The sequence below is a fragment of the Balaenoptera ricei genome, chromosome 14, assembly GCF_028023285.1.
Source record: "Balaenoptera ricei isolate mBalRic1 chromosome 14, mBalRic1.hap2, whole genome shotgun sequence".
Taxonomy (NCBI): Eukaryota; Metazoa; Chordata; class Mammalia; order Artiodactyla; family Balaenopteridae; genus Balaenoptera; species Balaenoptera ricei.
In genome coordinates this window covers 18,049,722-18,072,967 of record NC_082652.1, presented here as the reverse complement: position 1 = coordinate 18,072,967, position 23,246 = coordinate 18,049,722, and the positions used below count along the sequence as shown (strand labels likewise).

At 44.2% G+C, this 23,246-nt stretch overlaps 1 protein-coding gene across 8 annotated transcripts in view; it reads left to right on the top strand.

Moving 5' to 3' along the window:
* SGSM1 (small G protein signaling modulator 1) overlaps window positions 1-22,215 on the top strand; it is a 95,144-nt gene extending 72,929 nt beyond the window's left edge. For all 8 annotated transcript variants that reach the window (XM_059895198.1, XM_059895196.1, XM_059895193.1 and 5 more), the window contains 8 exons: window positions 420-488; window positions 1,805-2,395; window positions 3,971-4,095; window positions 6,324-6,406; window positions 9,705-9,814; window positions 11,101-11,197; window positions 12,289-12,456; window positions 15,704-22,215. In XM_059895198.1, coding sequence (XP_059751181.1) covers window positions 420-488; window positions 1,805-2,395; window positions 3,971-4,095; window positions 6,324-6,406; window positions 9,705-9,814; window positions 11,101-11,197; window positions 12,289-12,456; window positions 15,704-15,792 — 1,332 coding nt within the window. In that variant the 3' untranslated portion in view covers window positions 15,793-22,215. The remainder of the gene's footprint in view (window positions 1-419; window positions 489-1,804; window positions 2,396-3,970; window positions 4,096-6,323; window positions 6,407-9,704; window positions 9,815-11,100; window positions 11,198-12,288; window positions 12,457-15,703) is intronic.
* Window positions 22,216-23,246: the final 1,031 nt, after the last annotated feature.

The window sequence follows — 23,246 nt, the reverse complement described above, 5'->3', positions numbered from 1 at the left end:
CCAAGCTTAGCAGGGTAGACAGAAACTAGAAGTTATAGGGCAAAAAGCATGTATACAGGGAAGGAGTAGAAAACAGACATGCATACAACCAGTCCTTTGAGTTGAACTAAAATATTAGTTGGAAGTCTCAAGAGCAGAGCAGTTAAAGGTGGGGTTCTCTGGTTGTGGGTGGGAGGTGGAGGTCCAGTGGCTGGTGTGGCCTCCAAGGAGGCTCCAGGGAGCAGGGAGTGAGCCGCCGCCCCACTTTTATTCGATAGTTAGAAAGCTGAGGCCCTGAGAAGGGACTTGCCTGAGTCAGGAGTAGAGATAAGACCACACTTAGTGACTTCCAGCCCAGCAGCCCCTCCTGAGCTCAATGTGGGGACCCTGAGCCCGGATGCAGCCTCACCCACACTCCGTCCTGCCCCTTTTTCTCTCAGTCCTCCCAGAGCTGCAGTTCGGGCCGCCAGAACATCCGCCTGCAGAGCGACTCCAGCAGCAGCACACAGGTGACCTCCCGGAGGCCCCGCCCCCCATCCCCCTCCCTCCAACCTGGAATAACCAGACTGGAGGTCCCTCATATACAGGTCACTCATGGTTGATCTGTTTTAGCTTTTTATGCTAGCATTAAAAATTGAAGTTTTACCTACACGAGTAATACATGAATCTCTTTTGCCTGTTAAAAAAATTAAAATATTACAGAGAAAACTAAATTTGGCTTTGACCATCCCTAAGCCCCACATGCCCTCCCTAGAAATAACATTGCTATCTTCAATTTGCTGTGTATCCTTCCAGACCCTTCTGTATGCCTTTACATACACAGAAATATATAGACAGTATGTAATATATTGCGATGTTTAGTAATCTTTTAAAATTTCTAAATAAATACCATCAGATGTATTGTTCAACAGCCTTTCATTTCGTTCAGTGCAAAGAAATGTTAACACATTCTCACTCAATATTAAAGAAAAAAACAAAGTGAAAAAAAAGGGCATAGTATGTCACCTTTTGCATAAACAGAGGAACTATTAATATATGTATGTATTTGCATCTATTTTTTTTCTAAAACGATGGAAGGATAAACCAGAAACTGGTCAAATGGTTACTTAAGTGGGGTGAGGAGTGCAGGGAAAGAAGCTACATTTCCCTGAATGTACTTTGTTTTCTAGTTTTGACTTTGGAGTTAGGTAAGTTAACTCCAAAAGCAATTTAATCGAAAAGAAATCTTTTTAAAACCAGAAGCACATGAAATTAACAGTAAATCAAGTTGGTGACATAACCACACAGAAGAAATATTTCAAGTGATCTGGGGACATGATCTTATACAGTCTGCCTTGATGGGATATGGCCTAAAGACACAAAGAACCACAAATAAATCTTAGATATGTATCCTGGAGACTTTTCCATAATATTTCATATACATCTAACTAATTTTGAAAAATGATCCATAATAGTCCACCACATGGATGCTTTTTTAGCCTATTCCTTATGTGGTTAACTAATTTTTTTACTTTAAAAAATTACGTGCACATAATTTTGTATGATAAAAGCTATTCTTCCTCAGAGTCAACTGCAATGCTTCCTTGTTTCTTTGTGCATTATTCTATGCCTATGCGTGCGTATGGGGCAATTTTTTATTTTCTGCACATGGGAGCATATATTACACCTTGTTCTGCCTCAGTCTTTTTACTGACTGTGTAGTGTTCCCCTGCAGGCATGTTCCGTATTTGAACCAGTCCCCTGTGGATGGATATTCAGGTTGCTGCTGGAAGCAGCACCACAACAGACATCCTAGTCCATCTGTCTTTGTGCACCTGGTCTGCAGGTCTTTGAGTCTGTGGACGAGGTGGAGCAGGTCGAGGCAGAATGCAGGTTGGAGGAGAAGCAGCCCAAGATCCCCAACGGGAACCTGGTGAATGGCACCTGTTCCCCAGACTCCGGCCACCCTTCCTCCCACAACTTCTCCTCGGGCCTCTCGGAGCACTCAGAACCCAGCCTGAGCACGGAGGACAGCGTCATGGACGCCCAGCGCCCTGCCCCACTGGTGATTCGACCCAGGGACAGCCGTGTGGATGACGGGCAGAGCAGCGAGGCCACCGCTTCCCGGGATGAGGTCCCCCGTGAGGAGCTGGCTGTGCAGGACAGCCTGGAGAGCGACCTCCTGGCCAACGGGAGCATGGACGAGTTCGTGTCCATCACTGGCAGTATGGATGTAGCTCTGCCCAAAAGGGGGGGCCCTGCGGTGGAGGGCTGGAGAGGCATCGAGGTGGGGAAGCAGAGCCAGGTGGACAGTGAAGACAACCTCTCAGAGGAGCCCGAGATGGAGAGTCTCTTCCCCGTGCTCGCTTCTCTGGCCGTGACCACTTCTGCCAACAGCGAGGCATCCCCCGTGTCTTCTAGTGGCGTCACCTACTCTGTAAGTCACCAGGATTCTCCTCCGCTCAATTTTCTGCAGCCTCAGGAGGGTGGGAGTGTCCCACAAACCTCAGTTATCCAGAACGACCTCGGATTCATTGCCTTTTCCCATCACGGAGGGTTTACTGTAGAAACCCATTTGGGAGAGAAGATAATATAATACTTAAAGAACACAGGCTTTGCAGACAAACAGTGCTCGGTTCAGATCTCAGCTTAGGTACATCACTTTATCTTTCTGAGCCTCAGTTTCCCTATCTATCTAGTACCTTCCTCCCTGAGTTGTTTTCAGAATTAGTGAGTCAAGTCCTCTGTGCTCAGCCCATAGCGATCAATAGCAACCTTGATGGTGACCATCCTGATTTACACTCAGGTCCAATAGCTTTTAAATATTTTACTTTCTTGCCAAAAAGCCCAAAGCAAAGGACATCAACTGAAAGGGAGGTTTTCTGGGCCAGGTGTTGTATATCCATTTTCTTTTAAAGGACTTTTTATTTCTATCACAAAGAGTCAAACAGTCAGACAAGGCTGGATCCAAAAACTGGAAGTTGTCTGCCCCACCTCTGCCCATTAGGCTCTCCCCAGAGGCAGTAGTATTTACTTATTCTGCCCAAATTATCTGGTGTTTACCCTCATGTCTGTAAATAATACACTTGTATTGCTACTTACTGATCTTTTTTTGTTTTTCTTCAGTTTTTGACATCTATTGACTCCCCAGTGTGGAGGAAGAGGATTCAGTCTTCTTCCTTCCCACTCCCCCCCGCCCCCTCACCACACAAGTGAAACCGGCCCAATCCCCATCCATTCACTATGGTTATAATAATTTTAGTTAAATGACTGTTCGGTGGTTATATTATTATAACAATTTAATGCATAATCCATGTAGTAACCTGTATATGTTTTTTCTTTCCTGCAAAAAATTTTGTTTTTCCTAGAGTATTTTCATTTCTTTGTTTGCTTTTTATTAGTTTGCTACATATATATTGTAGCATATATATACATATATATATATCGATCTTACTTTTTTCATCTATAAAATGGGGATAGTAATTCTATACATCTCATAGGATTGTGTTGTTTTATTTTTTTTGGTTTGTTTTTTAAAATATATTTATTTATTTGGCTGCACCGGGTCTTAGTTGCGGCATGTGGGATTTTCATTGCCGTTTGCGGGATCTTCGTTGTGGTGTGCAGAATCTTTAGTTGCAGCCTGCGGGCTCTCTTAGTTGCAGCATGTGGGATCTAGTTCCCTGACCAGGGATCAAAAACGGGCCACCTGCATTGGTAGTGCAGAGTCTTAACCGCTGGCCCACCAGGGAAGTCCCGGGATTGTGTTGTTTTATAAAGGAAAAAAATAAAGAGAATTTTCATCATACAAAGTGAAAGAGGCTTTCTCAGGAAACAATAGCAACAACAAAAAAGTCGAACATCTGACTGGTCCATCTATTATTAGGTAGAGGAAGTTTTTTTCAGTGATGACAGGAGAGGGCTAGGAGGAGGAAGGAGAATGTCTGGAAGACAGCCTCTGTGAGGAGTTGGGGTGTAATTGTTCTTTTCCTCCCCTCCTGGGGGCCCGCAGCCAGAGCTGCTGGATCTGTACACGGTGAACCTGCACCGCATCGAGAAGGATGTGCAGAGGTGTGACCGCAACTACTGGTACTTCACACCCGCCAACCTGGAGAAGCTGCGGAACATCATGTGCAGGTGGCTGGGGTGGGTGGGGGGATGGATCAGTCGGGGATCGGGAGGGGATGGCACAGGTGTGGGCTACGGGGAGCCCATTTAGAATCGCACTCTCTGCAGCTGGCACCATGCCCACCTTGAATCTCATTCCAGCCCATCCTGACAATTATATAACAATTATAGTAATGATAACAATAGAGAACATTTATTAAGCACCTACTGTATACCAGGCACTATCCTGAGCCCTTTACTAACATCATTTCACTTGGTCCTCACAACAAGCCTATAAGGTAAGTGTTATCCCCTTTCATAGGTGAGGAAATGGAGGCTCAGAGGGGTACCGCATTGCTCAGGGTCCCTCCAGGTGGGCAGTGGCTGAACCGGAACTCACCCATTTCTCTCGGACTCTAGAATCTCTGCTTTATTTCTTTAAGCCAGGATTTGGGGCTACTTGTTACTTTTCATTAAATAGTAAATATTTTATTTCTTAATATATGAAAGTAATCCATGCTCATTAAAAACCTGAATCAACCAAAGAAATCAGAAGTTCATAAAGTATAAAGAGAAACTTCTCTTTTTATATCCAGTCATTAATGCCACTCACCTAGAAGAAGAAACTACTGCTAACAGTTTAGTGAATATCCTCCCAAGCCATGTATATGAGATATCTATATATACACATATATAATAGATAGTATATTATATAACATACAATGTTATACTATATAACATATATAATTATGCTTCATATGTAGTATATAATTATATAAATATATAGTATAATATGAATATACACATGTTAATATATTGATATTTATTTAGATAGTAATATTTAATGTAATATAATGCTATATAACTATATAAATATATAGCATGTAATTATGCTATATAATATATAGTTATACTATGTAATATATAGTATAATATAATATGAATGCACACGTTTTAATTTTTAAAAGATGTTTATCTGCGTTGGGTTATACTGTAAACTATTTTTCTACAACTTGCTTTTTACACTCGACAGTGCATCCTGGACTTCTTTACATGCTACTCTAACTCAGGAGTTTGCAAACTACTACTACAGCCCATGGGCCAAATCCAGCCTACCACTTGCTTTTGTAAATAAAATTTTTTTTAGAATTCATCTATGCCCATTTAGTTGCGTATTATCTGTGATTGCTTCTGCAGAGTTATGTGGTTGAGAAAGAGAACATATGGCCTACACAGCTGAAAATACTTCTTATCTGGACCGCTCAGAAAAGGATTGCCAAACCCTGCTCAAACCGTTCTTATTAATAAACACCACCTCTTAACTATTCTGTCTTATGGTCTCCCAAGCAATTACTGCCACTCAAAATTTAGTTGATGAGATACAAACATAATTAACTTTAATATAGCATGCTACCTTAAAATTGAAAAGTGCTGGGGGACAAGGAAGGATAGACTGACTTTTACCTAGTTATGGCACCAGGAGAAATCACAGAAGACCTCACAGTGGTGTGACCTTCGAGATGAATTTTGGCCAAAAGAGAAGACACTGAAGAAATAAATCATTTAGCACTGAAGTTAAGAGCACATACTCTGGCCACCTGGGTTCAAATCCTGTCTCTACCATTTATTGTTAGGTGTATGACCTGGTGCGTGTCACTTGGTTCTCTGTGCCTCATTCCCCTTATCTGTGAAATGGGACAATAATAGTAACTTTTTCATATGATTATTTTGAGAATTAAATGATACAGTACATGTATAGTGGACAGAGCATACGGTAAATGCTCAGTAAATATTAGTTACTATTATTAAGGGACAGATGGGAATTCCAGACAGAGGAAAGTGCTGGGACAAAAGCACAGGGGCATGAATGTATGCTTTATTTGTACAAAGGTAAATACCTCAGTGCAGCTGGAGGGGAAGAAGCACTGGGAAGTGATGTGTGAGACTGTAAAGAGGGATTGGGAGGAAACTATGAACTCCTTGCACCCCCAGTTAAGGAGTTTGGACACTGTCCTGTCATGCAGTGGGGTTTTTGAGCATGCAGTGGTCTCCTTGAGCTGAGCTTTAAGAAGGACATCCTGGTGACTGAGCATAGGATGTTTGAAGAGAGTGAGACTGGGGATGGGGATGCAGGCAGGAGGTTGAGGGAGTGGTCCAGGTGAGAGATGGGGACCAAACCAGGATGGAGGTAAAGGAGGAGTGGGTTGGAGAGGCATATTGTGGGGGCCATCACTGGGCATCTTGTATCTCTCTTGTAGCTACATCTGGCAGCACATTGATATCGGCTATGTCCAGGGTATGTGTGACCTCCTGGCTCCACTGTTGGTCATTCTGGATGACGGTGAGTGTATCCTCCCTGCCCCAGAACTGGGGATGCAGTTTCCTTCCCACTACATAGAAGAGAGGTTAACCTGACTCTGTGTCTCCATGGAATGGGTCAGTACAGGTGCTCAGAAGACCTGTCCAGTGAACACATCAAGGTCCTAGTGAAATAAAAAGTTCTCTTATTCCATGTTGACCAACACTTATTTCCAGGTGTCCAACACCCATCCAAGCTTTTGCTAGCCACTGGTTGTATAAACATGAGTGAGAACAAAGGAAAACTCAGACCCAGAAGCTTCACTAGTGAATTCTACCAAACACTTAACAAAGAATGAATACCAATGCTTCATAAACTCTTCTAAAACAGAGAAGAGGAGGGAACACTTCTCAACTCATCCTGTAAGGCAGGTCCTTATATGAGGACCCACTGGTACCCTGATACCAGACAAAGACATCACAAGAAAAGAAAACTGCAGGCCAATATCCTTTATGAAATCAAAGGCAAAAATCCTCAACAAAACACTAGCAAACTGAATCCATCAAGATATAAAAAGGATTATATTTCAAGACCAAATGGGATTTATCCCAGGAATGCAAGGCTGGTTCAATGTATGAAAATCAATCAGTGTGATTCACTACATTCATAGAGTAAAGGACAAAAATCACATGATCATCTCAGTTGACAAAGAGATGCCATCTGACAAAATTCAGCAACCTTTCATGATAAAAAATTCAGCAAACTTGGAATAAAAGAGAACTTCCTCAACGTGATAAAAGGCATCTGTGAAAAACCCACAACTAACATCATACTCAATGGTGAAATACTGAACACTTCTCACCTAAGATCAAGAGTAAGACAAAGATGTCCACTTTTGCCGCAAAAGGCCCTAGCCTGGACAATTAGGGAAGAAAAAGAAAAAGAAGGCATCCAGATTGGAAAGGAAGTAAAACCATGTATATTTGCAGATGACGTGATCTTGCCTGTAGAAAATCCTAAGGAATCCAAAACACATTAGAACTAATAAACAAGTTCAGCAAGGTTGCAGGATATAGGACCTATATAAAAGTCAATTGTAGTTCCATGCAATTGCAATGAATAATCTAAAAATGAAATTAGGAAAGCAATTCCATTTTCAATAACATCTAAAAGAATAAAATGCTTATGAATAAATTTAACAGAAAAAGTGCAAGATTTATACACCAAAAACTATAAAACATTGCTGAAAACAGTGAACCAGAAACACAAAAACTTAGTTATTTTTCTTCCAGTGAGCATGTAATTCTTAATTGATTTGAGGTTGCAAATAGACAGATAAAAAAAAAAAAAGAACAACAAAGAAAAAAAGACTACAAAATTGGATTCTCTGTCATCTCTCACCCAACAGAGAATAGGCTTTCATTATACACCCAACAGAGATCACCAAATAGACCATAAGAGCAAATCCCCAGTCATTGCTGCCACCAATTCAGATTAACTTATTGAAGGTGTACAAGCCAGAAATAAAAACAAATACATAATATCAGTAGAAAAAGAAAAAAAACTAGAGGGTCAGAAAAAGTTCTGTTGCCACCGAGGATGTACAGGTAAATTGATTTAATTTGTCTCCATTGGATTAATCCCCTCAAACATCTCAGTGGATGACCTTCAGAACTGATGAAATATAATTTTCAAAAAGTTAACGTCTCTCTCATACAAATAAAATAAACACATGACAAAGATTTTATTCAACTTATTAATGAGGAAACCAGTAAGATATGAAAACTGCCTCCAAGAGCATATGAGAAGCTGGGCATTTTAGCAACATTAAAATAAGATTGCTGCCAGAAGGAACAAATCTGTAGAGACAGACAATAGACTAGTGGTTAACAGGGACTGCAGGGAGAGGGAAATAGGTGATGACCTCTGATATAGAGAGTGTGTCTTTTGGGGGTGATGAAAATATTCTGAAATTAGAGATTTTGGTTCACAGATGTGAATATACTAAAACCAGTGAATTATACATTTAAAAGAGTGAATTTTATGGTACGTAAACCTCAGTAAGGCTGTTTTAAAATGGGAAGTATAACTCCCAACTCTTCAGAGCTGAGCATAGTGACTTGCTTCCAGAAAGTTCAGTGTAGAAGTGGGTGGGAGGTGAGAGAGAAACTATGCAGTGGGGAAACCTGAAAACACTGCCTCTATCAGGTGGCCAAGGTCATCAACCATCCTCAATCACATTGATACAGTATACCCTTGATATGATGTGATTAAAATGGCACATTACCTACATCTTTCTCCCAATAACCCATAATTCCAGTCTTATCATGAGAAAAACATCAGATAAATTCCAATAGGGAGGCATCCCGTAGAATACCTGACAAGTGTTCTTCATAACTATCAAGGTCATCAAAAACAAGGAAGGCCTGAGGCACTGCCATAGCCAAGAGGAGCCTAAGGAGAGATGACAGTTGTTTGTAATATAGTCCTTGGATGAGTTCTTGGCACAGAAAAAGGACATAAGATAAAAAACTATGGACTTGAGTCAATTATGTATCCTCAGTGGGTCATTAATTGTAACAAACGTACCATACTAATGGGAGATGTTAGTAATAGGGGGAATGAGGTGTGGGGTATATGGAAACTCTCTGTACACTCTTCCCAATTTTTCTGTAAATGTAAACTGTTCTGAAAAATAAAGTCTTTTAAAAAATAAATGAGATCCTACTGTGCCTCTGGAAACCTTCTCATAACTTTCCCCAGTTACTAGGTGTTAAGAGAGAAAAAAGGTACTATTTTCAAATAAATTTTTTAAACACTGGGTTGAACAATATAAAAGAATTTTTAAATTACGTGACTTCTCAGAGCCTTTTCATTCTTAATATAGGTAGTGGCTCTCTAAGCAGCATTTCCCAATGTTATTTGACCCTTTCTTTGCATAACGCCTGCAAACACCCTTCCAATATTGACAATTGCTCTTTTAATACAGTGGTTCCCAGACACGAGAATTTCATGAACCCTGTAGAATTTTTTTTTCAAAAAGTTTGGGACCAAACATTGTAACTTTTTATTACAGCAAATAGGGATCTTTAAAACAGAGCATTTTGCTGTCACCATTGTTTCCTAAAATAAAACATTTCAGTACCTCTAAAGGTGGGAAGTATGTAATTAATTGGAGAGCATTCCTTGAAATGGTATGCATTTGTACTCCATTGTCCTTATGCTTCTCATTTGGCTGTGGACTTTGTGAACCAGCTCGGGGCCTCGGACCATCACTTTGGGACCTCGGGTTCCTTGGGCAGTGGCGCAGTTGACTGTTCCTCCTGTGCTCTTTCCGCAGAGGCCCTTGCCTTCAGCTGCTTCACCGAGCTCATGAAGAGGATGAACCAGAACTTCCCCCACGGAGGCGCCATGGACACGCACTTTGCTAACATGAGGTCACTAATCCAGGTAGGACCTTGTGCTTTTCAATAATATAACTTATTCCAGCTCAGCCCAATGGACCGCAAGGCAACTTAATAGCCACGCCTTGTTTAACTTGACTCAGTCCTTCAGTCCTACTTAACTCAGCCCCGTTGAGTTAAACTAAAAAACTCAATTCAACTCAACCTTCACTCAACAGCTCAGCTCCACTAGATTCATTCTCACTGAGCATTTATTTGGTTCAGGCACTGTGGCCACACTGATGAACAAGACATGGCCCTCGCTCTTAACAGGATGTTTGATCGTATTGGTCCTTTTCTGCAAAGAAATATTTGAGTATATTTCTCTCTCTCTCGCTTTCTCTCTCTCTCATACACACACACACACCCCTTTATTGAGATCAATTCATATACCATAAAATTCACCCTTTTAAAATGTTCAATTCAATGATTTTTAGAATATTCACAGGTGTGAAATCATCATCACTATCTAATTTCAGAACGCTTTCATCACCCCAAAAAGAATCCCCATACCCATTAACGTCAATCCCTCTCCCCAGCTCCTGGCAACCACTAATCTACTTTCTGTCTCTATAGATTTACCTATTCTGGACATTTCATATAAATGGAGTCACACAATATGTGGCCTCTTGTGTCTGACTTCTTTCACTTAGCATCATGTTTTCAAGGTCCATCCATGTTATAGCATATATCTGTACATCATTCCTTTTTATTGCCGAATATTCCATTGCATGGATAGACCACATTTTGTTTATCCATTCATCCACTGATAAACACTTGAGTGGTTTCCACTTTTTTGCTATTATGAATAATGCTGTTGTGTACATTCATGTACAAGTTTTTATATGGACATAGGTTTTCATTTCTCTTGGGGATATACCTAGGTGTGGAATTACAGCTGCACCAGTTTGCATTCCCACCAGCAACATATAAGGGTTCCAATATCTCTTCATCCTCACCAACACTTTGTTGTCTGTCATTTTTATTATAGCCGTCCTAGTGCATGTGAAGTGGTATCTCATTATGGTTTTGATTTGCATTTTCCTAATTGCTAATGATGGTAAGCATCTCTCGTGCTTATTGGCTATTTGCACATCTTCTTTAGAGAAATGACGGGGTTAGGTTGAGCTAGGTTGATTTCCACCTCAAATCCTTTGCCCATTTTTAAACTCCACCTGGTTGTTAAGGGCTGTATGGTATCTGCTGTGGGGATGTAGCATCATTTATTCAGCTGTCCCCTCTAGTCTAGCCTTTGCCCAGGAGGCTGATGCCTATCTTTCCTTTCTCTGACAGATCCTGGACTCAGAGCTCTTCGAGTTGATGCATCAGAATGGGGACTACACTCACTTCTACTTCTGCTACCGCTGGTTCCTGCTGGATTTCAAGCGAGGTACAGACTTCAAACTGGAAACTTGTTCTCAGACTCTTTGTAGCAGAATCTCAGGGGAAAAGGTACCACGGAGGTGAGGCTGGGAGGTGTAACAAAGCCAGTGGAAGAGAGTAATGCCCATTTGTTGAGTTCTATCAGTTCACCCAACTTATCTTGCAGAGACACTATGCAGTAGGTGTTGTCACAATCCCCATTTTACAGATGAGGAGGCTAAGACTGAGAAGAACTAAATTCAGAGCTAGGAATAATAAAGCCTAGGATCTGAGCCCCACTCTGTCTACCTAAGCCCACTTCCCTTCCATTCTATTAAGCTGCTTATCAGAGGCCAAGAACTCTGAAGCCCATAGAGCATCTTTCACACGTGAATTAGAAATGATGTCTGACACGGTGCATTGCTGTCATGCCAATTTGGGGTGATGCTAATAATATCTAACCTGTATGGAGGTGTTTATTAAGGTCCAGACACTGTGCTGAGCCATTTCTACGTATTATTTCTTCAGTCCTTTATTACTGTTAGTATCACCCCACTTACAGATGAGGAAAGAGAAGGGCTCATGGAGGGGAAGTAACTAGCCCAAGGTCACCTTACTAGTAAGTGATGGGGCCAGGATTCAGACTGAGTTTATTGGACGTAGGAAGCCTTACTTTTCATCGTTGCTCTATTCTATCTCTTTACCAGACCCAGAGGCAGCAGCCAGCTCTGCGTGGGTGCAGGGGGAAAAGGAGATACCCTCATCGGTGCTAAAAGAGATGGCGGGTGCAGGGAGAGAGGGGGACACTGACCAAGGGGCAGGGCAAGGACAGGTCAATGTAAATCAAATCTGCACGTGCCCGGTTCCTCCACTTACAGGATGTCAGAGTTGGAAATTTACAACCCACCTGGTTTGCATAGCCTATTCTACAGAGGGGAAAACTGAGGCTTCTGTCAAATGACAGTGTCCAGGTCTCCTGTCTCCTGGCCTGAGCTCTGTCCACTGCTCCAGGGCAGCAGCGCGGACCATGGCTGGCCTGGGATCTTTCCGGAGGGAGGGCAGCACCGTGAGCTCAGTGACTGACCCTCCCCCTGCGCGTGTGTGTTGGTGTCCCGGCAGAACTCATCTATGATGACGTCTTCTCTGTTTGGGAGACCATCTGGGCAGCCAAACACGTGTCGTCCGCCCACTATGTCCTGTTCATCGCGCTGGCGCTGGTGGAGGTCTACCGTGACATCATCTTGGAGAACAACATGGATTTCACAGACATCATCAAATTTTTTAATGGTATCCGCATGACCAGGGTCTTATCTGAGGGGTGCAGGCTTCTGGAGGGCCCCTTCCTGGGGGCTGGAGAGGGATGGAGGGTCACTGAGACTGATGCACCATGAAGGGGATGGAGGAGGGTTCTCCCCACTTCTTGCGGCTATTTCCAAATGGATGAGTTAACATCTTGTAGTGCTGAGTGATCCCTGTGTGTATTTCTCAGGGATCTGGCAGAAGGGGCCTAGGTGTTGAAATCAGGCTCAGGGAGCATCCCTGGCTCTGCCGTTAACCAGCTGTGCCATGGACATGTCGCTTCCCCTCTAAACATCTGCTTCCTCATCTGGGAAATGGAGTAACAGTGTCTGCTTCAGAGGGTTGACATGTGTAGGGAAAGCAGATACAGGAAAGCAGTTGAAGTGGCATGAAAAAGGCACAGTCTTTGAAATCAAACAGAGATGGATTCTGATCCCGGCCTTGCCACCTGGGAGCTGTGTGACTTGGGCAAGTGACTTTATGTCTCTGGGCTTCAGAGTCCTTGGGGATAAAATGGTACTAACACCTCCCTCATGGAGATGTCAGGAGGATTAAATCAGACCACAAGGATATAAAGCCCATCAATCAGGTGGTACTTGGCTCATAGCTGTTGCTATGAATAGAAGCTGTTGCTACTATCAATATTATCACTATTAAAACATTTTCTTAAACTAAAGAAGTTTTTGGAAAAAGCAAAAGAAGAAAAAAGCCACCTGTGATGACCTTACACTGGAAACATTATTAGTTTTCTTTAAAGAAGCTTTTTTATTTTGGAATAATTTTAGATTTAGAGAAAAGTTGCAAAGATAGTACAGAGAGTTCCCAATACCCTTCACCCAGCTGCCCCTGATGTTAATATGTTACCTGATCCTCGTACATTTGTAGAACAAAGCAATTAACATTGATATATTATTATCAACTAAACTACAGACTGACTTGATTTCACTTGGTTTTTAACTAATGTCCTTTTTCTGCTCCAGGATCCAATCCAGGAAACCACGCTGTACTTAGTGGGTTCATTTTTTTAAAAATGGTTTTTCCATCTAGTCTTTCCCAAAATAATGTATATTTTTATGTTGTTACTATTTCAGAATCCAGTTGTATCTAGAGTTTTTTCCACTTAATGTTTTAAAAACCATCTTCCATATAATCATTTTATTTTTAAATTTTATTTATTTATTTTTGGCTGTGTTGGGTCTTCGTTTCTGTGCGTGGGCTTTCTCTAGTTGCGGCGAGCAGGGGCCACTCTTCATCGCGGTGTGCGGGCCTCTCACTATCGCGGCCTCTCTCGTTGCGGAGCACAGGCTCCAGACGCGCAGGCTCAGTAGCTGTGGCTCACGGGCCTAGTTGCTCCGTGGCATGTGGGATCTTCCCGGACCGGGGCTCGAGCCCGTGTCCCCTGCATTGGCAGGCAGACTCTCAACCACTGCGCCACCAGGGAAACCCCCATATAATCATTTTTTAAGACAGCAGAATATACCTCAAGTGACTGTTCATAACTTACTGAACCATTCCTTCTGATTGGGCATCTAGGTTGTTTTCGGTTTGAGGGTGTGATTTGAGAACCCAAAGCAATTCCTGTCTTAGCATGGAGGTTCTCAAACTTTCTCAGTTCATGGCACCCCTAATGTCTCTGTAAAGTTTTTGTGGCACCCGGACCAAAAGTTCCATTCAGTAACTAGTTAGGTCCAAACCACCTAATAAGTATCTCTATCCAAACAGCTTAGTAGCCATTTGAAAAAATGATACATATAAGTCAAAAGAAAATAGTATTTTTATTTTATATTTAAGTAAGTACAGTTACTGGGACTTCCCTGGCGGTCCAGTGGTTAAGACTCCACACTCCCGATGCAAGGGACATGGGTTCAATCCCTGGTCAGGGAACTAAGGTCCCACATGGCACATGGCGTGACCAAAAAAAATAAATAAATAAAAATAAATAAATAAATAAGTACAGTTACTAATGGGTGTGTTCACCTGTTGGGCTTTGCACAACTTCTCAAACCTTGGAATCATTTTGAACCCCACCACCTTCATTTCTTATTCCACAGTGATTTTCACATGATACTTGCTTTTATCACAGCAACTGCTTGCTGAAAACCTAGTTTTTGCAAAGCTATAAAGCCGTTGATAGGAATGTCATGAAATTTGCAAACTCACTTGCGTTAGCAGTTTATGTGGTGTTCAGCAGATATGGAAGATAGCGGTATTTCCCTCAAAGTTTCCATGTGTTCACTGTGGCACCCTGGGATTCCTCAGCACCCAGTTTGGGAACCATGGTCTTAGTGTTTTTGTTTGTTTTTCTTTTTTTCTTCTACCAAATGATTTCTTTCTTTCTTGGGTTTTTGGTGGTTTTTTTTTGAGGTTCTTTTTTTTTTTTTAATGTTACTTATCCCTATTTTTATTTTTTTTTATTTCAATTTTTATTTATTTATCTATTTACTTGCCTGCGTCGGGTCTTAGTTGAGGAACACAGGATCTTCGTTGCGGCATGCGGGATCTTTCGTTGCAGTGTGCGGGCTTCTCTCTAGCTGTGGCATGCGGGTTGTCTCTCTCTAGTTGTGGTGCGTGGGCTCCAGAGTGCGTGGGCTCTGTAGTTTGCGGCACGTGGGCTTAGTTGCCCCGTGGCATGTGGGATCTTAGTTCCCTGACCAGGATTCGAACCCACGTCCCCTGCACTGGAAGACGGGGACTACCACTGGACCACCAGGGAAATCCCCAAATGATTTCTTTATGATAAATGTCTAAGTTTAGGATTATTCTGCTTTGAAGAGCTGATCATTTTGTGTCACTCTCGACAAAGTGATTATTGGTGCTTTCTCCCCTCCCCTCCCCCTCTCCTTCTGTTGCTTCCTTCCTTCTCTACTTTTAAGCATCTACCATGTGCCTGGCATTGCTTTCTTAAAAGGTGTCCAGTCATTATGTTTGTAGGAGGGTGGTGGGAGGACCTAATATTTTTTTAAACACACACACTGAGAGCCAGCTTCGTCTCGTTTGATCTCACAGTAACCTTGTGAAGTAGGTACTGTTATGGTTCCCATTTTACAGATGAGGAAACCGAGGTCTGGAGATGCAGGCCTTCCCCAAAGTCTCTGCTTCCAGAACTGCTCTGGGGGTGATGCCAGATGATGATGATGATGATGGGGATGCCCCAGAGACCTCTCCGGGCACTGAAAGTGCATCCCGAGGATGGACACAGAAGGAGGCTCATGAGATTTTACTTCCGCTCTTTCAGAAATGGCTGAGCGACACAACACCAAACAGGTCCTGAAGCTGGCCCGGGACCTCGTGTACAAGGTGCAGACCCTGATTGAGAACAAGTGAGGACCATGTCACCCAGGCAGCGTCAGCCGAGCCTCCGCCCACCTGCCTGTCCTGCCTGCTTCTCCTCCTGGCTGCCCAGGGAGCAAGGTCCTGGCATCTGTTCCCGAGCATGGACCTCTGTGCAAAGAGAAAGTACCCCAACTTTGGCCACCAGGCAGGTGGGATCGAGGGGTTGCCCCTTCAGTTCAGCCTTACGTTTCCTGTTTGACCAAAGATCGCCCAAGTCTGGGATTTCTCCCTTGTGGGAGTTGGGAGTTGTTGGTGTGCGGAGGGAACATCTTCGTTCATGGTCCCCAGAATGGTCTCCTCCCTCTTCTGTCCCATCCCTCCAACTGTCTTGTTGGATGAGACTTGGGGAGGGAACTTTTTGGAAACTGGTATAGGAGAGGTCTGTGGGGCTACCTCTGTACTCTGAAAGGGGCCTTTGGAGATGTTCCAGAACGTGGCTGGAAGGTTGGCCTGGAGCAGAGCACTGTTGACATTTAATGCTTTTTGGAGGGATGCTGCCCTGTGCACTCTTGGAATCTGAGCAGCCTCCCTGGCCTCTACCTACTACCTGCCAGTAGCACCCTCCTCCCCAACCCCTAGTGACATCCCAGAGCACCTCCAGACGTTGCCAAATAGCCCCATTTGAGAACCACTGGCTTGGAGGAGGGGCTACAAGTGTATCTCCTCTCCACTTCCTTTGTACCTGAGCCGCCTATATCCTGAGACTTTCTTCCATTTAGAAAAGGCACATGGGGTCCTTTGCACATCTCTCTTGGGGTCCTGGATTTCAACCATTGTGTATTTCTCATTTTTTCTCCTCCACCTGGCCCAGGAGAGACTTTTTTCTTCTTTTAAAGAAGGACGTCTGCCTGTGAGAAATGTCTGTAAGCATGAGATAGGCCTCTTCCGGGTCCTGCTCAGGGGCCCCCGGGCAGGGCCGAGTCCGCATCCCCTTCCTCTCTTCCCAGGGAGGACCTCGCCTCTCCTTCCATACGTCGGGTCTGATGTTCCAGAAGCTTGGAAGATGTGTGTTGGTGCAAGCCACTTGTTTAGGGAGTCTGGCTTTTCTCTAAGTGCCCTTGCTCACTCAGGACAAAGGAGGGAAATGAGGACAGAGGTTGGCCCAGGTAGGGTATGTCGGGTGTTTTCCTTGGGAAAGAAACATCAGCTGGTGAACTGGTGCCAGGGTCACAGACCAGACTGGAAATGGTCCCCTCCATGTCTTCACACAGAGGGTCACCAATCCCCAAACAGGCCCTAAGCGAGCTAGTTTACCCTGCCTACCTGTCCTCCCAGGAGAGTGGTCCTGCCAGCCCTTCTCTTCCGAGAGTGTACCAGAGTCGGGAGAAACAGTGAGAGTTGGGAAGGGATGCTCTTCCCAAGAATGGCAGGTAGGATTTTGGAGAGGGTAGGAGACTCGTCAAGCACTTTGAAGCATTCACAGAGGCAGTGCATTAGTCCTTCCGTCCTGAGCAAACCAGGATGGGGAGCAATCCCTGCCTGGAGTGCTTGTGAAGGCGCTTCCCTTGGACCCAGCACTTTAGGTTGCACTGAACTTCCGCCTGAGTAGGGCCTCCTGGGCAGGATGGATGAGACTAGATGGCCCTCGCTTCCGAAGAACGCTCCGTGAGAAATGCATCTCCTCGCCCTAGTCCCCCACCTTCCCAAGATGGGAGAAAATGTATGAAAGTCCCCTCCAGATGAAAGTTTATTTTGCCATTCAACTGTTCACTACAGAGGATGTTATTTTAGCAAGACCCAGGTCCTAGACCTTCCAATTCTTATTTGTTTTTTGACAGACTAGTCTGAAAGTACAGCACAAGATCTCTTCTCTGCCTTCTCTCGTGGTGTTCCAGAGAGAGTCGTGGTTGTGATTTGGAATAACTCCTATTTATTTGGCTTACTGTGTTTATTCGGATCTCTGTACGTTGTGTGTGTCCGTGTGTCCCTGAATCGTATGCGTGCGAGTTGTTTTATCTATGGAGTGCCCTCCTTTTCTCAGTGTTGCCAACATATCTTGTTACAGTTTACTACAGAGTTGTGTCTATAGAGAGAGAAAATATATATAAACAGAAACATGTGAACCTGGGTTATTTTTTGTTTCTGTGTTTGGGGATTTTCTTTTTAATTTGAAAGAAAGAAATGATTGCTTCTGAAGACTGTGTCCTAATACCCCACCCTCCACACCACCTCAGTGATCCAGACACAGAGAGGGACATATTCTTATGATAGACTCCCTGGTCTTTCCCCTGAAAGTTCAAGGCTGGTGAATCTCATCTCATCCTTTGTATCAGTTAGCTGTTACCACAAGTAATGCTGTGTAACAAACCACCCCAAATCTTAGTGGCTTCAAACAGCCATTTATTTAGCTTGTGATGATTCTGTAGGTCAGCAATATGAGCTGGGTTCAGCTGGGCGGTTCTTCTGGTCTCAGCTCGACTTCTTTGTGTGTCTCTGGTCAGCTGATGGCCAGCCAGGCTACCCTGCTTTTGACAATTGGCCGGCTGTTGTCTAGGATAGTGGGAGAAACTGGGCCATGTATCTCCCATCCTCCATTAGGCTAGCTCAGGCTTGTTTACATGGCCATGATGGCAGTTTCTAAGAGAGCAAACAGAAGTGTGCAATGCCTCTTGAGACCTAGGATTGGAATTGGCATAAAGTTATTTCTACTATATTCTTTTGGTCAAAGAAGTCATATGGCTGAGCTCAGATTGAAAGGATGGAGAAATAGATTCCACCAGTTGATGGGAGGTTTTGAGAAGTGACAATGAAAAGGGCTGTAAGTACAGGCAGGGAAATAATTGAGTACTTTTGCAAACAGTCTACCATGTAGTATCCCAAGGTCCATGCACAGGAGGGGTCCCAAGATGGTCAGCCATTGGACTCAAGAGTATACCTCTAAGTTGATGCCTCACTGTATCCCCACTGCTGAGCTAGCTCCTCTCTCACCCCCAGTGTTCCCATAGACCATCAACTTATCTCCTCAATATCTATGATTCCCACTCACGGCTGCCATTCTGAACCACAGTCTTTGGGCAATGGAGACCTCACATGGATCTCCACCCCCAGCAGCCTCTAACCATGTGCCAAGGGAAACTTCTGGTTTTCCGCTGCAGAAGCAAAGCTTGATTTAATCTAATGAGCACCCATCAAAACTTCAGGTTTTCTATAGAAAAAGTTAGTTTCCAAATAAGCCAGCAAAGTAAAGGAGTTTCAGGTGGCATTGGTGGCCTGGCTAAGCCCAAGTCACCACTTTCTTGGAAGATTGCCAGCAGAGGTAAGTCTGAAGCCACACAGCAGCAGGCAGGTGGGGACTTGTCTTTTGCTGGCCCACATGGGGCTCTCTTAGTGGGAAGGTCTGCTTCTTCCTGGGAGAAGCTTCTGAGAGCAAAGACTGGTCCTGATGTTCTGACCATCCTTTGAAGCCACTGGTCTCATTTCCCCAACTCCAGCCATAGCTTGGTACACGTGGCCCTCCCCCTGGAGGACCCCACTATTCTTGCAGCTGCCTGGCACCACCAGACCTGGGTACCACCAGCATGTGGTTATGTCTGTTATGTCTGTACAAATGTGCAGTTACATGCATTATTGACTTATGGTAAAGGACGATATATTTTGTGGGAAAAAAATCCTAAGAGAATGTTTTGCTTTTGTAAAGGTTTTCCTAAACACATGCATTTGCACCTTGCATAGATGTGAGAAGATGAGTCTTGGGCCACTAGGCACGTTTTCGTGACTCAAAGCAGGGATGGAGAAGGGGTCTTTGTTGCCGTGTGTATGGCACACACAGTTGTCACTGTGGACTCCTCCTCCCCCCCTTTTCTTCTTCTTCCTCCACCTCCTCCTCCATCTTTTCCTCCATTTCTTTACCTTCTCCTTCCCCCATCCCTCCGATTCCTCTCCTCTCCTCCTTCTGCCTCCTTTCCTTGTAGCCATGAGCATGTGGATACTGTCTGTCACCATGTCTTCTGCCTGAATGTTGCTGTTCGCATTCAGAACAACACTGCTGGGTTTAGACCCTCTGGCTGCTCTGTCATCTCTCTTCTAAATCGCGTTCCATTTTCTTTTCACCTCGAGCGTTCCATTTGGCTTGTGGGAGAGGCCATGGGGCAACTGAGAAGCACTTATGCAAAGAGTTTGGGAGGCCCCAACCATCCCATTTCAGAACAGCTGCAACCATTTATGCCATCCTGTTTCATCTTCCTTCTTATCCCTCCCTCCTTCTCTCCCAGGCCTGAGGTCCCAGCAGCCCTGTGGGGAAAGGAGGTGAGGGCACAGTCAAGGGCAGTGGGAGGAAGTGGTTTAGATTTCTTTCCTTTTCAACAGATACTCAAGTTTGAGAGACATTAGATCCATCAATCAATGAGTCTTCTCCCCAAGTTTTATGACAGCATCAAACTCAAGTCACCTGCAGTCCACCTTTATGATTTGGACCATATCTGTGTACCATCTGTACTATTATATCTTTACTAGTTTTCTTTTTTCTTTTTACTTTTCGGCCACACCGCGTTGCACGTGGGATCTCAGTTCCCCGATCAGGGAGCGAACCTGCACTCCCTGCAGTGGAAGCGTGGAATCTTAACAACTGGACCACCAGGGAAAGTCCCTTTACTAGTTTTCTTTAAATCAACTCATTTTTTAAAACTTCAAACTTATGGCAAGCCAGGATCATTTGCATAAACAGAAGATGGTTGTAAAAATAAATATTATTATTTTGCCAAAATACTATTTCCCACCAAAGGCTTTCTGAAGCTTGCTCTCTTGCCGTTAAGAAGAGATGTACTAAGGGTTTGAGAGGTTAAAGACATGCTAGCACCAGACGAGCCTTTCTTCTTGGAGGACTTCAAGGAGGATTGAAGTGGGAGTGACTTTCTCACCGCACCAACTAAAATCATGTCCTATATCTTTGTCCACATGCTTGGGGAGGGATGACTTAGGATCCCAACTCTGCCACTTCCTGGCTGTGTGGCTTTGGGCAAGTGACTTTACCTCTCTGAGCCTTGGTTTTCATTTCTGTGAACTGGGGGTAATAATGCCTCCCTTGGGTCTGGATTCAGTCCCGGCCCTCCTCTTTCCACTGGGACCCTCTGCCCCTAGCATCACTGGGGATGATTTCCTGGTTGGGACCTCATTTTCCCTGAGTTCCCATCATCTGTCTTGCTCAGGTTCTCAGGTGAATCTTTGACACAGCTCCTGGAGGAGAACTGGGGAAGGGATGAGCTCTGAGCCCTCTGGGGCTATGACAGAGCAACTGGAGTTAGGTGTGGTGAGGCCATCAGTTCTTGGCAGGAGCAAAACCCACTCTGACTCTGTAGTTTGCATCGGGTTCTGCTGAGTCAGGGAAGGGCTCTTGGGTCTCTGTGCTGCTGGCCTTTAAGCTGCTGGACACATTGAGAGCTTGAGCCCAGGACAGGTATAGACTCTAGAAGGAGCACAGTTTGATCCTTTTTGGAGTGCCAGCTTGCCAATCCATTGCTAAGTCAACCTAGTAGAATTCAAATGACCTACAGAATGATGCCGTTCCCTGGGGACTTTCCATTACATCAGGGTGTTGGGCAGGAATCCTCCAGTATCTTCCTGGCTTGCTTTATTCAGTCTTGTGGGCCCAGTGATTTCCAGCCTCGGCAGGTAAAGGGCTCCTGCAAACAAAGAATACCTCTTATTATGATGAGCAGAAAATCAGACAGACAGATCCCTCTGTCTCTTGTCAAATAAAACAGCGTCTGTGTAAATGCTTCTGCTTCATAGGCTGCAGATTTGCTCCCTTTGGCATTGCTGAAATTGTTGAAAGAGAAAATTAAGGAACGTGGGAGCTGCTGTAAAGTTATTACATAGAGGAGGCGGCTCATCCCTAGCGCAGGTGGGTTACCTGAAGCTGAGTTTGGGCTTCTTCTTGGTGGCATCTACTTGCTGCTTTTTGCACTGGGATGCTGCCTGGGCCTCCTGGAATCTTCCCACAGAAGCCTGACTCACATCAAAGTGCTTCTGATGACACTTGAAACATACCACTGGTCTTTGAGTCCATTTGGATACCATGTGGTGGCTTCCTAGGTTTTCTATTACTTTATTCCCTTATTCTCTTACTTTTTAAAGTAATTATTGTCCTTATTGTTTTTTCTGAAAGATGAATGCAAGCTGCATTCTCTGTGGTCTGTGTGTTTTCAAAATAATAGAATCGCTGTAATAATATAATATTGTTGTTTACAGATGTTCTTAGTTGAACATTTAAAACCAAAAGAGTTTGGTGAGCTGGGTCGGGGCAGAGATAACAAATTCAGGTGTTATTTTGCCTCCATCACAGAGTCTGACAGACCTGGATTCAAATCCCAGCTCTGCCACTGATCGGCTGTGTGACTTTGGGCAAGTGACTTTGTCTCTCTGAGCTTCAGTTTTCACTTTTGTGAAATGCAGATAATAAAGCTTCCCTTAAAGAGAGGTTTGGTATCAAATATTTTTGCTTGCCTGGCATCCTTGCCCCATTCTAGGACCAGCAACTTCTCCCATCTTCTGGAGAAATGTATCTCCTACGTTATAACTATAGTTATAGTCTAGTGAGATTGCTGACATGCCCCTCCCCCCAAGGTGGGCACATGACCCAGTTCCGGCCAATCAGATTCCTTCCCTGGGAAGAGAGCGGTTCACTCTTTCTTCTGGGGCAGTCTAGCTAGAGGGGTACCAGCCTGGAGCTGCCTGTGACTATGTCTCTTGCAGGTAGGGGAGCAGGCATGGCTGCATCCAACTACTCAAGTGAAGTCTTTAGAGCTCCCTCTTTGTCAATCTTGTGGTTCCACTGTTGTCCATGTTGGCTTATACAGGTCCCATGCCCATCTCTGAACCAATCATTCTGACTGGGCTTGACTGGCCATAAGGACTCATTTGTCCACCCTAAAGCCTGGGGTGGTCAGAGAGTTGCTGAGGGTCATTCCTCAAGGGAAGATTAGGGCGCTTTTCCCAAAGAAGGGTGATGGGTCTTGATAAGCAAAGGCAACAGACTGAATCCATCCCTGGCAGAGAGAGCAACGTGTACAAAGGGGTGGAGCTGTGAAGAGACCTACTGTGGGCTCAGAATTCAGTGTGGCTGGAGGGAGAGGTGCAGGGTTGGGTGAATGACAAGAAAGAAGCTGAAGAGAGAGGTTCAGACTGGATCGTGAGGGGCCTCATGTGCCCCAAATAACAGTGAAGTTTCCACATCAGTGGGATTATCCATGGAGGGGTGAGATAGGTCCTTACTGCCTGACACCCACCCACCCCCAATCCCCACGTCAGCACTGGACCACCTCTCATCTATAAGGGGCACTCACTAGATGTTTGATGAGAAAATGAAAAATTTTCAAATTCTCCAAGAGGAGGAGTTATAAAAAGGGAAGGATATTTTTATTTTATTCTCTCATAGAGAGAGAATATGCACATACTTATTAAAAGATGTAGTATTGGAGTGGTGAGCACAGATTCAGAATTGCCCCAGG